The sequence below is a fragment of the Capsicum annuum genome, chromosome 1 (assembly GCF_002878395.1).
Source record: "Capsicum annuum cultivar UCD-10X-F1 chromosome 1, UCD10Xv1.1, whole genome shotgun sequence".
Taxonomy (NCBI): Eukaryota; Viridiplantae; Streptophyta; class Magnoliopsida; order Solanales; family Solanaceae; genus Capsicum; species Capsicum annuum.
In genome coordinates, this window is record NC_061111.1 from 39,283,350 (window position 1) to 39,302,744 (window position 19,395).

The window sequence follows — 19,395 nt, forward strand, 5'->3', positions numbered from 1 at the left end:
GAAAAAGTTGTTTAGACTCGCTAAGGCTAGGGAGAGGAAGGGTCGTGACCTCGATCAGGTGAGGTGCATTAAGGGGGAGGACGGTAGAGTGTTGGTGGAGGACGGCCACATTAAGAATAGATGGCAGTCGTACTTTCATAGGCTCTTGAATGACGAAGGGGATAGAGCTATTGTGTTAGGGAACTGGAGCACTCAGAGGAGTGTCGGGATTTTAGCTATTGTAGACGTTTTAAGGTAGAAGAGGTTAGACAGGCTGTTCGCAGAATGCGAAGGGGTAGGGCGACGGGGCCGGATGAGATACCGGTGGAGTTTTGGAAGTTTGTTGGAGAGGCTGGTGTAAGGTGGTTGATTGGATTGTTTAATGAAATCTTCAAAACGGCAAAGATGCCAGAGGCTTGGAGGTGGAGTACCATGATCCCTCTCTATAAGAATAAGGGTGACATCCAGAGTTGCAATAACTATGGGGGGATTAAGTTATTGAGTCACTCTATGAAGATCTGGGAGAGAGTGGTCGAGGTGAGGCTGAGACGGATAGTGTCTATTTCAGAAAATCAGTTTGGATTTATGCCTGGCCGCTCGACGACGGAGGCAATTCACCTGGTACGGAGATTGGTGGAACAGTATAGGGAAAGGAAGAAGGACCTGCACATGGTGTTTATCGACCTGGAGAAGGCCTACGACAAAGTCCCCAGGGAGGTGCTTTGGAGATGTTTGGAGGTGAGTGGAGTACCGCTGGCATATATCAGAGCAATTAAGGATATGTATGATGGAGCGAAAACTCAGGTGAGGACGGCGGGAGAAGACTCAGAGCATTTCACTGTCCTGACAGGGTTGCATCAGGGATCTACTCTTAGTCCCTTTTTGTTTGCGTTGATGATGGATGTGTTGACGCGGCGTATTCAAGGGGAGGTGCCGTGGTGTATGCTTTTTGCAGACGATGTAGTTCTGATAGATGAGACTCGAGGGGGTGTGAGTGACAAATTAGAGGTGTCCTTGAGTCTAAAGGGTTCAGGGTGAGCAGAAGTAAGGCAGAGTATGTGGAATGCAAGTTTAATGACGTGAGGCGGGAGAATGAGGTAGTAGTGAAGCTGGAATCACAGGAGGTATGTAAGAGGGAGAGTTTCAAGTATCTCGGGTCCGTGATCCAGAGTAATGGTGAGATTGACGAGGATGTCTCGTATCGTATTGGGGCGGGATGGATGAAGTGGAAGCTCGCATCGGGGGTGCTGTGTGATAAGAAGGTGCCGCCCAAGCTTAAAGGCAAATTCTACAGGGTGGTAGTCCGTCCGGCCATGTTGTATGGAGCGGAGTGTTGGCCAGTTAAGAACTCCCACATCCAAAAAATGAAGGTGGCAGAAATGCGGATGTTGCGCTGGATGTGTGGGCTTACTAGAGGGGATAGAGTTTGGAATGAGACTATCCGAGAGAAGGTTGGTGTGACTCCAGTGGAGTGCAAGATGCGGGAAGCCCGATTGAGATGGTTCGGACACGTGAAGAGGAGGGGCATGGATGCCCCGGTCCGTAGGTGTGAGAGGCTAGCGTTGGATGGTTTTAGGCGGGGTAGGGGTAGGCCGAAGAAGTACTGGGGTGAGGTGATTAGGCGGGACATGGAGCAGTTACAGCTCACCGAGGACATGACCCTAGATAGGAAGGTCTGGAGGACGCGAATTAGGGCAGAGGACTAGGGCCAGTTTGAGTCGCTAGTGTAGGGAATTACTTGGTGGGGGTTTTATTCCTGTTATGATTCCGTGTTCCATATTTTATTACGAATTTGTGTGCTTTCCTCTATTTTATATTACTTATGGGTGCCGTATTTATGTTATGTAATCTTGTGCTGTGCTTTACTATGTGTTTGTGTGGTATCTCGTGCCTTGAGCCGGGGGTCTATCGGAAACAACCTTTCTACTTCTTTAGAGGTAGAGGTATGGACTGCGTACATCTTACCCCCCCGACCCCACTAGGTGGGAATACACTGGGTTTGTTGTTGTTGTTGTTATTTTGCTCAAAGATAACTATGTTTACGATGAAAATATTTTTTTTCAACCCTCATATTTAAAATATGAACAGTTCAAACATTGTAGGGCAGCATGTGTAATACTGTGTATCATTATATGATGTTAGCTCTATTTCTTTGATCTCAATACATATTTATGAATCTCAAATGTGCCGAATATTGAAAAATATTTTATTCTTATCAAGTACAAATCTCCTTAAGTCAATCATCACAAGTGCATATATATTGAACCCTCTAATTGAAATGCTCCCACTTTACTCACTATCAGAAACTATCACTAGCTCCCAACATTATCAGGACTGTTATCGATGAGGTAGCTTACATGTAGAATTACACATTGAATCTATCATATTGAATACTAGGCTCAACTGAAATGAAAAATTCAATAGTATTTCTTGACAATCAAACATAAGACAACATCATTCGAGTCTAAACAAAAGATAACCTCAAGTTTGATTATTCTTAGTTATAACAATATGTAAGTGTATCATGATGCTAATTTGTGTCCACACATATTCGATGGACTGCTCAATAATAGTAGGCTCCCCCTCTTGAAAAGACATCACAAATGATACATCTAAGTACTCAGTTTTTTTTTGTAATCTCCATATTCATTGGCTCAAATTTCTTTTACCTTCATAATTCACATCTTATTCCTTATTTCAATAACTAGTCATGCCACACTGCTCCGAGTATCATACTCAACCATATTCATCGATAAATTCTTAGGCTTAAGTTTTCTATTCACTTTCACAAGTCTAGAATTTCCACGGATCTGCTCCATGAACATATTAAGCACCTTGAAGCGTCACTATCATGCTCATAATCAATATACTTGTATGTATTTTCACACCAGGTTCACACCGATGACATCACCATCGCAACATTACTAATTGTAGCATTTTTTTTAAGAAGCATTAAGCTTAGGACCATACACACAATATCCTTAAAATATGTTTCACCACTAACTCAAACAATTTAAATACGGGTAAGCGCTATTACTCTTCTTACTTTTTTTCTACACTTCTTTCTGTTTTGGTTTGACTCATACTAGAAAGTTATATCTATAACCTCAAATTTAAATAAGTCGTTCTGACGCAAAAATTATATCATTTCATTCTTTTTCTCCATCCATTCAATTTTTGTAACTGGCAAATCTATATTGTAAATAAAGTAATCCCAAAATGTAACCACTTCAATCTCAACCAACATCAACGCACACATATTTTTAGTAAGCAGTGTCGCTCTCAATCGCACATATATAATTAAATACATCAAAGTCAACTATGCCATCTAGCAGAGGAGGATGTTTATCCTAGCCATTTGTGAAAAAAAAAATTAATCACGATATGTCTTAACGCACGAATGATGAAAGAAAGAAGGGAAAATATTCTAGATGTTCGGTAACGTCAAGGTCATAAGTATGGACGTCTACATACCCATGGACAAGATCCTACTAAACATTGCTCCATGATTTAGGACCTAAAGCCCAGGCTCTGATACCAACTTTGTCACGTCCCAAAATCATTCCTAGACATGACTGGCACTTGACTGGCACCTGCTAACACCACCTGTCGCGAGAACCAATCTTTCTTACACTTTACCAGTTAATAAGCGGTAAGACAACGTATGTGCAACTCCAATGTATAAATATATAAAGAATAATAATTCAACAAAAATCCATTTAAATTATAAATTGAACAATCAATCTTGAACTAATTCTCTATCCCTAATCCTACACTAAGACCATGGAGCATCTAAAATAGAGTTACATAAGTTCAACTTTCGGGCATGCTAACCCAATAAAAGAAAATATTATCTAAATAGCTAAAGCTGAAACGAAAGCCCCCACGAATAATGTAAAGGCTCACCTTAGCAATAGAATCCTTACGAAGAAACCGTCACCCACTAGTTTCATCTTGTACGGTAGTATCTGCAAACATGTAAGTAAGGAGTGAGCTATATAAAAATATAACTCAATAAGATCCTCGATCCGATACTTTAATACCCCTGGAACAAGTGTTAGAAAATACAACACGCCACGATTACCTAAATTATATGCACAACATATATCTTACAATATAATGCTCAATAAGGTCCAACAAATGTTTCAAAAGTCATTATATATCTCTCAGCACCATTCACTCTCACGGCTTGTCATAAATGGTAGTGAAGGTGATCAACCTAGCACCTCGATAAGGCCACATAAACATAGACAATGCCCACAAAGTATACTACGACAGCATGTACAAGGCCCCTAACATATTACGACAGCATACACAATGCCCCTAACATGTTACGGCAGCTATGTATGCCCTTAGTAAATATATCACGACAACAAGTACAAGGCCCCTAACATATTACGGCAGCATAGGTATGCCCCTAACATATTACGGCAGCACATGTACGCTAGTAAATATGTCCAATATCCCAACATCACCTCACAACTCACCATCAAATGATTCTCAATATACTTAACAAAATACATATTCGCGGTTGATCCAAGACCACCGATTCTACCAAGCACACGCTTGTCTCAACACATGACTAGGCAAAAAAATATATTTTTTTATAAAGCTGGTTTAAAAAGCAAGCACCAAAGCTTAAAGTCTCACTTGCCTTGCTAATGACAAGTTTTCCAATCTTGCAACAGGTAGAACATCAACCAAACAACCTTGAATAACTTTAATCTATGCAAAAATATCAATTAACAATATCAATTATACTAGTTGGGATTAGGTCTCAATTAGTGAAGCCACTATCAAAGTACTACTCCACTGAATTCCTCTTACTACACCACTGAAAAAGGTGAGAATGTGTACAAAAGAATTGTTCACAGAGCATAGCTAAAAATAATTTTCATTGACTTATCACGGTGTCCACTTGCAATTTCCCCAATTTCCAACAAGAACAACAAAACCTAATTGCCTATTTATTCAATTAACATGGTACAAGTAATTAACAATTTAATACCCCAATCATTATTGTTATTAGATCAAATGTCTTTCCACTATTGCGTCACCATTGCTACTCTCGCTTAAACAGACACACACAATAACTAAATCGATGAAGATTATGATCAGAAGTTATTTAAAGAAATTTTGATTTGTTAATCACTTGCCTAAAGAATTCACTAAAAGCAATTTGCATTTTAAGATACTATATGTTAAGGACATAAAGTAATTCACAATACCTGAATGTGAAATTGGAGTGTTTCTGCTAGTTTGTATGGCTCTGCCCGTAGAGAAAGAACAAATCATTGTTTCTTTCAATAGAAAAATATAGCTAATAGAAACAATTGACCTAATATTCTACTCCTTTTGTAACTGAAACTTTCAAAAACTGAATAAGGGAGAGTGTTTTGGCTTGCTCACCTTAATTCTATTAATTAATATTAATAATATAAGCTAAATTACTCATTTACCCTCATTAAATAAATGGGTTATTACAATCCCCATTCAAATGATAGGAATTTTGCATGACTAAGAAGGGTTAACCATCACAGTCCAGCTAGATAAGATAGGTTTCTCTATTCTATGGGATGGGAAGAAAATTTTAAGAATATGAGACAACAGATTATGCCTAGTAATATCTGATCACATCCCTATTATGTTGCAATGTGGATATTGGGAATAGAAGAAAAGTTTGAAGCTGATGGCTCAAGGTGGAAGGTTTCAAGGATCTAATCCATAGCTGGTCGAATGGCTTCTTTACAAGTTTAACCTGAAGCTAAAGATGTTGAAACAGAAACTTAAAGAATTTAGTAAAACAGCCTTTGGGGAGTTAGCTAACAAGAAAAACAGTCGTCTAAATGAGTTGGCATATATTGATGTGGCACAGGATAACAGAGTTGACCGAGGATGAGATGATGATAAGAGCAACAATAAAAATGAGGAGTCCAGTTGGAGACAAAAATCCAGGGCTCTTTGGGTGAAAACACGGAGCTAATGCACTAGATTTTTCCATAGAATGACAAAAACTCATAGAAGGTACAACACTACTGATAGATTGGTGGATGGGGGAAGGTAATCAAATACTTGGAAGAAATCAAGGGAACCGTGATAAAATTCTATGAGAAACTCTACGGAATCGGAAGAGTGGAGGCCCTCTTTCTTGTTTGTGAACTTCCAAAAATCTCTTAGGTGGAACAAGTATGGCTGCAGAGGCTTTTCACAGAAGCGGAAGTGTTACATATTGTTAAGCAATGATGGTGACAAAGCACATGGACAAGATGACTTCACTGTGTGTTTTTTCAGGGCCTATTCGGAGACCCTGAAAGAAGATTTGATGCAGACTATTCACAATTTCCATCAAAATGAATTTCTTGAGAAGTCTTTTAATGCTACTTTTATAGCACTAATCCCAAAGAAATTTGAAGCAGAAGAATAGAAAGATTTCAGACGTTAAGCTTGATTGGTAGATTGTACACTTCTTATCTAAATTTATGGATGAAGACAGGTATGAGAAATCTGGTGGATGAGCATCAACTGGCTTTCTTGAAGGGCAGACAAATAATGGTTACAACTTTATTTTCCAATGAACTGGTGGACTCTAGGGTGAAGCAAAACACCAGGAATTCTTTGTAAACTTGACATTGGAAAGCCATATGATAATGTCAATTGGACATTCCTTCTTAAAATATTGAGAGACATGGGTTTTGGCAACAAGTGGATCAACTGGATTAAATATTGCATATCCAGTGTGAAGTTTTCACATCATTAATGGAAGCACCGAAGGTTTTTTTCAGTCACAAAGAGGACTGAGGCAAGGGGACCCTATGTCATTGTTCCTATTTATTATAGCTATGGAATGTCTTAACTACGTAATCAGAAAAGCAAATGAAAATGGATGGATAGAAGGTTTCTGTGCACAAACAAACAAGGGTAATGCTACGGAGGTCACACATATGCTATGTGTAAATGACTTATTGGTCTTGTGAAGCAGAGGTGATACATATCAGGCCGGTGGAAGAAAGTTCCAGCTTGCATCTAGTGGACACTATGGAAGGCAATAAAAAATGCAAGATGTTTTGAAGGAAGCAACTGTAGTATCCAGAAGATCAAGATGAAATGCCTTACTCATCTTCATTTTTGATGTAAACAAGATATCGTGTGTGCGTGTGTTTGGGGGGGGACTGAAGCTGTTAATTTTGTTGAATGATCTCTCAAGTTGAGAGTTCTGTCATTAAATAGAAAGACCTCCTTTTACATCCCTAAAGATCTTCCATGAATCCCCTAATATATGCCATGTATCCCCTAATATTTGTCATTTATAGCTGTTACATCTCTAAGAATATCTCCTATATCTAAGTATTAAAAGCTATTTACACAAATACTTACAAAGATTACATATTTATATTATCCTAACAGAAGCTTTAATTGATTTCATAGGGCAACTATTGAGTTTCTTATGTTTTTTGAGGACACCACTGTAGTTGTATGATCTCACCTCATCAGTATCAGTTTCAATGATGAATTTTTATGTGAATATACGGTTACCTTTATCTCCCAAAAAAAAATAAATTCTGGATAATTTTTTTCAAGTGACGTTTATTTTCTTTCACTTCTGTAATATCTTGTGGGACCTTCACTTCCTTCAAGGTCCCCTTACTGCTCAGTCACCTCTCTCTATAATGGTAACTACTTCATGCGTTGCTGGCTCAACTATATGAATATATCTGTCTCCTAGACAGCATCAATAAACAGAGTGGCTTGAGTATATCATATTCTTTCATAACTAAAAGGTTGTTAGACTCGAGAAAAGTGTTAAATTCCTTAATGCTGCCTTCAACTAAAGGAAAGATAATTTTTTTTCAGTTCCTTTTTTTTTCTGCGAACATAACCAGACATCTTCTGTTGTCTTTAACAGGTGAAGATAAATATGTGGTTTTCATCTCTGGTTTGAGTGTTGGGAGAAGCTCTTCTAATCCTCTCCAATTTCAACTTTTTGTTGATCATATTACTGGACATTTAGGAGATGAGAAGGTTCAATAGTATTCTATGCTTTACTTTCTAATAATAAGTATTGGATACATGATAATCTAACTAATATATGCTATCCTGGAAATGTACCACTCGAAAAGGAACAAAATGTTGCAGCTCAAGTAGTTCAAGTTGTTATTGCTGGAAACTCTATTGAAGTTCCTCATGGACTTCTCAACGGACAGGTATAATCTTTACTGTTGTCCTTGTAGCAAACTTCTGACTTTCCATCTCTTATCCATCTATTTATCTTTTCCCTGAGGTACTCAGAGAAATGCTACCTTTCATCACATAGGAGAATTTTTTGCAGTCGCATCCCAGAATTTCTAACTTGTTGATAAAAGCTAAGTTTCTCGGACTCGGGTGCGAGTACCCGAGACGGGTGAGGATCCGAGAGTCGGATTCGTCAAAATATAAATTTTAAGATTCGGGGGTGCGAATCTGAGTATGGATACGGGTTCGGGGATTCGGGTAAAAAAATCAAATATTGTAAATATAGAGTTATAAAGATATTCTAAAAATAATTTTTTTTAGTTACTTTTGTCTTTAATTTTACTTTTCAATTAGGTTACCATAATTACGTAACTGCTTATATATATATATATATTTAATATTTATTTATTTTTATTTAAAAAATATAACTAGGGTCAAATAAAATCAGTACATCATTGAACCGACCTATATAATTGGGTATATTTAGTTTTTATTAAAAAATAAAAATAAATCACAATTAAATAAAATCGGACTGACCCAATGAACCGACATTTATTTTTAATTAAATATGCCTTGTCGCTGTTGTTCAACTTCTACTTTTTTTTGTCGCCGTCGCTGTCGCATATCGAAACACCGTCTCTGTTTGTCAACTTTGCAGTAGCCGGTGAAGTCGTTCATCGGAATTTTTTCAGGTAAGTCGCCGGTCTATTATCAATGTTTTCCCTCAAATTTCTTTTTGAATTTGGTCAACGTATCCGAAATTGTTTGACCGAATTGGAGACGGCGGAAGCACCGGCACCCGCTTCCGGCTCGTGTCGAGACGGGTTCGGCGGCAAAACTGCCGAGTCCGAGCAACATAGGATAAAAGCAGACATTTTGCTGTTCCAAATATAGATTAAATACCAAGAAGCATATTTGAGCAATTGCTCGTATTAATGCGTCAAATGCTCTGTGATTATAAGCGCCAAGCTTATTAGAAAATGGAATAAATGAAGTCAACAAGAAACAACACTAGCAACTGGTTGATATCAAGACTTGTTGTTGCACTTGCATTAGATCCAGCTTTCTCCAGTCGTTTCAGTTTAGTTAGAGACCTCTATGTCAATGTAGGGTTAAGTGGGATTTAGAGAAACTATACTTATAGAGAACCCTAATTTACTTGAAGACAAACAATTTCGTTTTAATGAATTGGTCCTAAATGGATTGAAATGGTTCCAGAGGATCCTTACTGATGATAAGGGAACTCCCTTTCCTCCCTTGACAACAGCCTGAGAAAATTGTTAACCTTTTCAACCTCTTAGTCTGGCAGGTTTCTCCTAATAGATACCTAAACTGTATATTCAATAGAATTTCCTCCATCTCCTTTGCCGACAAGAAATTCTAACAGACTCAAAACCATTACATAAAGGTACACGTTGGTACAATCTCTGATTCTGCATATGATATTGCTAAAAACTTCTCCAGCACTTCCATAACACTTTTCAAAAGAGCTACCTTACATGGTATAGTAAACTCATTGATATCCCATTTGTTAGAATATGAGTAGGAATAGGAATAACATATGAAATCTGCTTAAAAAAGAATTGTAATGTAGTGTCCTATTGGGAAAAGGATTGAAATGTAGTGTCTATTAATATTTCCTCAATGTAATAATGTAGACAAACAATTCAATAATATTTTTCTATTATATTTCTCACATGGTATTAGAGCCTCTAAGATCTTGGTAGAGAATCCAAGAGTTGCCACTGCCGGCGGGCGGCTATTACTCATATATATATGCGGCCCGCCTAGCCATTGATCATGTTAGCAAAAGTTAGGTCATCGTGCTTCTTTCCGGTGGCTTCTTATACCTAATTTGTGTAGCACCATGCATCTTTCAGGTGACTACTTTATCATATCTAATTTTTGTAGCACCCTGCATATTGTCAGTGACTACTTTCTCATATCTGATTTTTGTAGCAACCTGCATCTTTCCAGTAACTACTTTTTCATAGCTGATTTGTGCAGTATCGTGCATTTTTCAAACTACTTTCTCATAGCTGAGTTGCATAACACCGTGGGTCTTTTCGATGACTTCTCAGATCTGATTTGCGTAGTTTTATGCGTCTTTTCGGTGTCTCCTTAAATTTGATTTGGGTAGGGTCATGACGTCATTCTAACCTTACCCATATAATTTCTCTTTTTCAGTAGGGTCGTGCCGTCATTCCGACTCCATCAATATAATTTCTATTTTTCAGTAGGGTTGTGCAGTCATTCCGACTCTACCCATATAATTTCTATTTCTCATTAGGGTCGTACCATCATTTCGACCCTACCCATATAATTCTCTTTCTCAGTAGGGTTGTGCCGTAATTCCAAACCTCCCCATATGATTTTTTTCCATGTTGTGACCACTTTTCAGCTATCTAATCATCCGACATGTGAGCACAACCAATTTTTTTGTGACTTTCTTGTTCAACATCTACTCATCTCTTGATTTCGAGATGACCCATATATTTTATGCCAGTTTTCGGTAATTTCCTAGCGACATATCGATTTTCCAGCGATGTTTACTACTCCTACCACTTTTTCAGTTTGTTCCTTTTCAACTGAGGTCTCCTAAGCGTCACAACAGTCCTTATCAGTTCTCTTGCAGATATCTTCACCAAGTCCCTCACCGATCCTAGTATCAATTACATCCATAACAAGCTTGGTGCATATTCCTCCTATGCGCCAGCTTGAGGGGGTGTTAGAATATGAGTAGGAATAGGAATAGCATATAGAATCCTACTTGGAAAAGAATTGTAATGTAGTGTCCTTTTAGGAAAAGGATTGTAATGTAGTGTCTTTAAATAGAGCCTCAATGTAATAATATATACACAATACTTTAATAATATTCTTCTATTATATTTCTCACACAATCTTCTTGATGAGTTCCATGATGAGTCCCATTTTATCTGTGATAACTATTCTCCATAATACTTGTTCCTCCACTTCAAACCTCCAAATCATTACCTTGCAAGGCCCTGTTGAACACCTTCAATACCTTGAATTTACATAATTTCTCTTTTTTCTCTAATGATTAAAGCGTTGATGTATTCAGTCAAGTTGTTGTTTGGATTAAGGTATTATATGGTGAATTATAAGCAATTTAAAATTAGCTTAGTCTGAGGTTCAGGAGCTGCAAAAGGTACTGGTTATACATTCAAATTAAGCAAGTATAGAAGTATCGTTAAATCAAAAGGTCGATCATCAGAAGGAAACTTTGGGGCCTCTCCAGAAATTTTCCTATGAGTCACGCTGGAAGGCGCTGTGGCCACTGCCAGCAATGGCCGGCTGCCTCTTCTTGGTGGAGAACCACCACCAGCACCCATAATACCCACTTATACTTTTGTCAGAGATCATCTTGAATTTTCTGACCCTTAGTCCTCATTAATTCTACCAGTTTCTTGTTCTGCAAATCAGTCTATGACTTGCTTGATTACTCTTGGAGATTCCTGTGAGATCCTTGTTCAGCATCATTCCAATCTTGAGTGACTTTTTGACTTTATACTCAACCCTGAATATAGTCTTGGTTCAACCTTGATTTTGGTAAAAAGGTCTCCTTTTAGAGTGCTCATAGACATAGCTTCCATTGAGAAAAGGAAGCCTTGAATTGAAGATCTCCCCCTTTTTCATTTCCTAGAATTAAGTCCTTCTATAGTTGGTTGTCATATTCAGAAGATATTTCTTCCTTGAGCCACAGCTTCTTAAAATCTTCCCTCTATAGGAGTTTATCTTTTCTTTTTTGAATCTTGGCATCTTCATCTTCCCCCTTTTAGAAGTGGTCAGCCTTTCACAAGTCCATCTCCTCTGGACAAACAAGGTGTAGATTCTTGTACATCTTGAATTTCTTGCAGCATATCTTCATTGTATATGTTTGTGCCTTTGTTCTAAGATCAACTTCATTAGTGACTGCACATTGCTATTATATATTTGTCATCATCAAACGCTAGGGTTAACAAATATTACAGTGACATAGAAAGTTAAAAATGTTCCACTACTGCATGCTTGTTAAAAATGCAAAATTAGGTCTTGCTTCTATTATTGTTATTAACTTAGCTGCTTTTGGATCTTGATTTTTTTGAACTTTCGATGGTTGTGCAAAACTATTTGATACTTGCTCAAATGAATAAAGATAATAGTATTTGATTGGTGCAGGATCCATTTAGTGGACTCGTGTCTTCTTTAATTCATTAGATTTCTTCTCCTGTCTTCCCCTAAAAATGATCAAAGAAAATTCTTTATTTCTTTTTCCAATGCTGCCATTTCTTATAATTTGATTTTCCTCAGAACTGCAAATGACTAGTTTCCATCTCCATTGAGACACTAACAAAACTTGATTGCGTTGCAGAATTTGGGGTCAAAGGACCAGTCCAAGTTGTTTGAGCCGATTAAAGAGCTTGATATTATGTTAACTCAGGTTTTCTTATCCTTAAACTGGAACCAACATACTAGTGCAAACTGTACAATATGGGTTCAGAAAATGATCTTCTCCTTTTCCAGATTGCAGCAAGTATACCGTTGGATATCATGCCAGGGTCCAGTGATCCAGCAAATTTCTCCCTGCCACAGCAGGTCTTCCTTGCTTAGCACATGTTTGAATACTTCAAGTCATAGCATTTCCCTAATTCTTTTTCTTTAGATTTTCAGAGGTTTAATTGGTTATCAGTGATCATCTGTTTAATTGCAGCCTCTCCATAGGTGCCTTTTCCCTGGATCATCAGCTTATAACACTTTCAGATCTTGCACGAATCCACATTGCTTTGAACTTGAAAACATCAGGTAAGATTCAGTAGTTGGTAAGTTATTTGTTAAAGGAATTTGTTCATTGTTCACTTGGTTATTGCATGCTCATCAGGTTTCTAGGTACATCTGGTCAAAATATTGATGATCTTGGCAAGTATTCGAAAGCAAACAACAACATTGAATTTATGGAGAGGACATTGAGGTGGAGACATCTAGCACCAACAGCACCAAACACCCTTGGTCAAAACTTTTTGCCTTGCTACACTTGGAAGTTCTTATGATTGTGGTTTCCATTCCTAAAGTTTCTTATCTGTCCAGTTTATTCTTTTGATTTTACAAATTCATGCTTTTAGATTGCAAATCGAGTTGATGACACAAAATATATGATCCTGGAAAAGGAAGAGCTAAAAAAATGACCATATTTGATCCTTGAAGAGTTTGCAATTCAATTTGATTGCATATATTTTTTCCAGCTGAGTTGGCATATTCGTCCATTACATTTGCAGGGTGCTATCCTTTCACTGATAGGGATCCTTTCTATGTCGAAACATGTCCTCATGTTTATTTTGTTGGCAATCAGGATAAATATGAATCTCGCTTGATAAAAGGTATGTTCTGAATTTTTTAATTGTTAAAGTTTCTAGAGAATGTATGTGGTCATTACTACCATTGCAGGATCAGAAGGGCAAATGGTAATGCTTATTTGCATTCCTAGATTTGCAGAGACGGGAGTCACAGTGGTGGTAAGCCTCCACTGTTTTTATCACTGTCTCCTCAATATGTTTAAATTACATAAGCTTATCAATTATATTGCCTCTGCTAACTGTTCTTGCAATGAAGGAAACTACAGAAAGAAGTTCTGTTCTGAGACAGATATTAACTTTCTCTCTATGAAACATGAATTGGATGCTTAATAAATTCTAGCTTTTCAATATATTTCCTGTGAGAGGGGAGTGTTATGGTGCTAATTGATATGCGTTTGCTAATTTGTATCATTTTCTCAAGAATTGTTGTTTGACGTATATTTATCATTTTAAGTTAATTTAACCATTAGCCAGTCCTCTAAAAGCTTTTTTGATAGTTAGTAGGCGTTTGGCCTAAATATTATTCACAATATCCCGGAATACGTTTTCACTTTATTCTGGAATACTTGTTTGGCCATGAAAACCAAAAACGTATTCCGGAATACGTTTTCACAATTTTTGGTTTTTAAGACGTGTTTTCAACTTTTTTTGTCTCAATTTTTTCCTATCACTTTATAAAAAAGTACATCCAAAGTTTAAAATATTTTTGAAAATACTAAGGCCAAACACAACTCCAATTCTATTTTCCACTTCAAAAATACCAAATAAAGTGAATACGTTTTTGGTTTTCATGGCCAAACGGGTCCTTAATTTCAAGTAAAGCACTCTATTCTTTAAAGTTTCCCGCATTTTCCACGAAGTTTCAATTAGTTATAATGGATGACCATATCATGTTGTGCGCACTTAGAAATGGATATGTCAATTCTTCTTTTGTTACCATAGTCTTTTACCCTATCTTATAGTTCATCCTTTAAAAACTTCTCTTCTTGACAAACCTCAATGGTAGACTTACCCGAAGATATAGGAACAAGTTCCCAAGTACCACTAGAGTGTAAGACAAATATCTACGTAATCATAGCCTGTCACCAACCTGGATGAGAAAGAGCTTCACCTGTGGCCTTAGGGATAAAAACAAATGATAGTGATGATACGATCAATATAGCTTAGACAAGAATAGATAGGATTAGGGTTACGAGTAGAACAAAAACCTTTTCGAGTGGCAATAGAAGGACTCTCTGGAGACAAGTCTGCAACAGGGAAAGAATCTAGTGTCGCATGTGAATTTGTCTTGACCGGTTGAAGAGTGCAGATGATGATGCTAAGTCAAGAGTGGTGGAGGTGGATGGGGGTGTGCAAAAATCGAACACTAAATTACCATTTTACCCATATATATAGATATATATATTACTTATTGCAAGTTAAGTTAGATGGAAAGCTTAACTAGAATAGAAGCAGGGCAACAAACGCACAAATCACGGCTATTGAAAATCTGAAGTATTCAGTAGCTTTCAACAACTAGGATTCAGTTTTTTTTCCGAACTAACATTTAGTTCAAGTTTGATGATAATTAAACAAAATTACACCATAGTTGTCCATACTAACATTTAGTTCAAGTTTGATGATAATTAAACACAATTACACCATAGTTGTCTGTATGGAGAGAACAAGCTCCAGAACATAGTAGTTTTGATTCTGAAGTACATGCCTAAATAACTAATCCTAATTGCATATTTATAGAGAACATAATAGGATAAAACTTACTCTATAAACTACAAACTAGGAATAATAACTGCTAGACTAAGTGCTGCCTGCTGGAGCAAATCCAGAAAACAGTTACTAGACAACTGCTGTAGACGCGTTTATCCAAAAAACTTCAATTCCTTATCCTTCTGTCTATATTTTCTTCTGAAATATGTCTTGAGAGGTGGGTTTGGTATCAGTGCACCCCCTCTGAAAAGATGCCTTGTCCTCAAGACAGAAAAAGGGGAATTGAGCAGCAAGCAAGTCATAGTCTTCCCAACTAGCCTCTTCAATAGGTCGACGACGCCATTGAATAAGTAACTCCGGAGTTGGCATTCCTGATTCTTTCATCCAACGATGCGATAAAACTTTTTCAGGTTCCACCATGAATTCCAAGTCACCCAATAGTGGTTAGGGTGGAGGGGAAGTAATATCAGAACAACCACGAGCAGGGCGAAGCAATGAGACATGAAAGGATATGTCCCCTCACATTGCAAGATACTATGTTCAACTTCATTGATCTTTGATTGCTAGGTACCCTTCCTACTTCTAGTTCCATTACTCAAAAAATTGATGTCCAGTTCTAGATTCTTCAGTTCATTCGACCCCTTTTTCTTCACTGTTTTCTGCTTTGTTTCGCCTTCTCTGTTTGTTTTCTTGATGCTGTCAATTTTCAGAAATAATTCTGCAACTCTCTCCTCACGCCCATTAAAATCCACTCCAAATTCCTTGCTCAACCTAATTATATTCTGCTGAATCCACATAACAGTGTCTATCTTTCCATTTTCCTCTTCTGGGAGCTGGATTCCCAAAGGGGTAACCTCTTCTGTGATTTTTCCTGGATTATCGTGATGTTCCTCAAGCTGCAGTGCAACGGTTCTGTATACTTCTTCGGAAACAATGATGTCTCTATCTCCGCTGTCATCTCTATTTTCACATTGAATGACCTGAGTCTCGGCTTCTCCATTGGCAACTTTCCATTGAACCTGGTTGTCTTGAATACTCGCCTCATTGGCTTGTATTTCGATGCCAACTAAGTCAATGGAGGATGTCGTTTCATTTAAGTTATCGGACTGCCCTATTATTAATGGGTCCGAATATCGGCCCAATTTACTCCTGTGTTGTCCCACCTCATAACTTAATTTTTACTTCTCTTTTGGCCCCAGTGCACGTGTCCCTCTTTTTAAATTTCCACCTGCCTCTGATGTGCCCACGTGCCCTTGATAACTGTTGGTTAAGACCTGATGAGTATCTGCTGATCCATAGCCATTATTGTCTTCTTCCTCAGCCTTTCTCACTGTGACCGGAATTTAACTCCAAATCGGAATCATGAAAGTGAAGCCGTCATTCGTCACCTTGACTGACTTCGGAACCCTGCTTCCATCTCCTTTTGTCTTGATTCTTGCCCAGTGTAGGTGGTTTTTGAGAGAGGTCTCCTCCTCTGTCTCAATGAAACCCCACATAGATCTCTGATCTTCTTGAAGATTTCATTGGACCATAAGCTCAGCAGGAGACCGAGAATCCATATCCATACCCAGTCTCTTGCTATTTCAGCTGGCTAGCAGCTTGTGGTTGGTTTCCACCACTCTAGCTCCTGGTACATCTTCTTCCAAGACCACTGACCTGCAAGAACGTATTCTGCCACCGTCCGTGATGGAAATTCAAATAGAAACTGACTGTCGTTCATGGCATAGATACTTACTCCTAGTGCAGATTTCCAATTGTTGCAGGCCCATCTTCTAACATCATTTAAATTTGGGACTTCATTCAGATGAGTGGAATTTTCCAACAATACATTGATGCCGAAGATCCTTGTCTGGGCTCGAAGACCCTCCTAAAATTTTGATAGCTTTTTCAGAAGTCTGAATTTTGCGACTCCGGTTGTCCATATACTTCTGTTGAAAGCTTCCTTGTACGATCCACCCGCCTGCTTCTGTCTGAAGCTCTGTGGGTTCTGTCCTGACTCCGGTTCACAGATGAACCTCGCTATTTTATGTGCAATGTGCCCCCATCCTCCATTAAATGTAGACTCTGGTGTAATAATGACAGATTTGTGCTCTCCTTGAATAGCAATGAATCTGATGTGTCTACTTCTGTCATTGTATTTAAGAGTACAGAAGAACTCATAAAATGATCCTTCACTTTCCATCTCTTAACTGTCTGCCCCTGTATCTTTGAAGCTTCAATAAATGTCGTTACCAAGCATTTTAGGACATTATTGCTTACTTTAACTTTCCTCATTAAGTTTCTGCTGACCCATTCAAACCAGTTTTCTTCGTAGTTCTTGCATCTAGTGATTTCATAAGACCTGAACCCTGCATTTTAGTGAATTTTGTCCTCCCTGATGACTGAATTCTGGCCATGATACCAACTAATCCACTGGAGGAATGAAATTAACAGAACTGAAACTGGAAAAGTCGAGAATTTGACTGAAGAGTGTCACGCGCCGGCGCGTGAAGCGCGTGGCGTCGGTGACTGGTAGACTTTGGGGGCACGTGAGTGTGTGTGGTAGACTTTCTGGTGGTGGGTTTTCTGGGGTTGCGTCGCTGGAGGTTGATGGTGGCTATGGTGAAGAAAGATTGAGAGAAAAAGACGGAAAAGAGGGATCATCGGAAAGTTCACTCTCGATTGTGTTCCTCTGGAGTTTGATAGTAGCAGAAATATTTTTCTGCTTTCAAAATCCATCCTCTAGGATCACCTCCTTCAAAACTGGGGAATTCCATCTTTGCGTGTGGCCTTCGCGAAGGATTTTTTGGCCATGCTAGACTATTAATGTCTTCTTCCTCTTCTTGGCAAGCAGATTTTCCCTATTCAGTTTTTGGTTACTGGTTTCCTTGTTGGATGCAACCAGTCTGAACTTTCGATGTAGCAACATCTGCTTCCAGCGAATCGGTCATATTTAGTTTTGAGGCTATGGCAGATAATTGCCGGGCAAGTGATTCAACATTGGGAGTGTCTTCTTGAGAATTAGAAGATCTGGTATTTACCATGTTAGATCGATCATCTTTAATACCAAACTGATAGGAACCAGAAGTAAAGAACTGAGGAACTAGAATAACAAAGATAATTAAACACAATTACAATTTACACCAATAAAGTTGTCCATATGGAGAGCACAAGACTCCAGAGCATAGTAGTTTGATTCTGAATTACATGCTTAAATAACTAATACTAATACATATTTATGGAGAACATAATAGGATAAAACTTACACTATAAACTGCAAACTAGGAATAATAACTGCTAGACTAACGGCTGGAGCAAATCTAGAAAACAGTTACTAGACAACTGCTGTAGATGTGTGATAGACTTTTCTATAGGAAGCAGTAAATAAAGGAACAAATACTGATATTTTATACTAAAAAAATACACTGATATTACAACCAGAATTTTGAAACGGCCACTAGGAAACTGCTAACACTTTAAAATACAACCTAAGACATGAATGAAATTCAGTTATAGAATATATTATACTAGATTACACAGATTTCAGTATTCCTAGACATTCGAGAGGCTAGAACTCTCCTACATTTCTAGACATTCAAGAGTCCATTTTCTTTTTTTCCTGAAGACTGCCTTACCCCTTTTTCTACAGGAAAAACCACCCATTACTGTCTCATGACAGTTATTAAGTCTTTTAATTGTTTATTTCGTCCTTCAAGAATAATTTTTTATAACTTGAGGCACATCATTACCCTCCCTATAAGATTCACCTTGTCCTCAAGGTGAAATTCTGGAAATTGCAGGCCGATAATTGCATATTCTACACCATCGAAGTATCCTTAGTTTCCCTTTCAACTACATCTTCTCTGGTAGACTCAAAGAATTCTTCCATTTCACTTTCCTTTGTATTGGGTGCCTCTGAAATAATCAAAATAGGTTAAGCTGCCTATTTTTACAATGATGGTTGGGGCCAAATTTTTCATCACATCTGAAACATAACCCTTGTTTTTTTCGAGCAAATTCCAAATCAAACAACCTTCTGAATTGTCCCTCTAATTTTTCTTCCGAAGTAGTCGACTTTGCGACTTTGCGACAGTATGCACTGGTGAATTAGTGTTACTACCTGTTGATCCGGTTCTTGAGTTACGTTTTT

The 19,395-nt window shown here is 37.9% G+C and overlaps 1 protein-coding gene across 2 annotated transcripts in view; it reads left to right on the forward strand.

Annotated features, from left to right (window-relative positions):
• The window catches only part of LOC107872166 (DNA polymerase delta small subunit), a 41,450-nt gene that overhangs the window by 12,164 nt on the left and 9,891 nt on the right, over positions 1-19,395 (forward strand). For both annotated transcript variants that reach the window (XM_016718954.2, XM_016718949.2), the window contains 8 exons: positions 7,883-7,998; positions 8,097-8,180; positions 12,581-12,649; positions 12,733-12,804; positions 12,920-13,011; positions 13,088-13,215; positions 13,482-13,583; positions 13,651-13,718. In XM_016718954.2, coding sequence (XP_016574440.1) covers positions 7,883-7,998; positions 8,097-8,180; positions 12,581-12,649; positions 12,733-12,804; positions 12,920-13,011; positions 13,088-13,215; positions 13,482-13,583; positions 13,651-13,718 — 731 coding nt within the window. The remainder of the gene's footprint in view (positions 1-7,882; positions 7,999-8,096; positions 8,181-12,580; positions 12,650-12,732; positions 12,805-12,919; positions 13,012-13,087; positions 13,216-13,481; positions 13,584-13,650; positions 13,719-19,395) is intronic.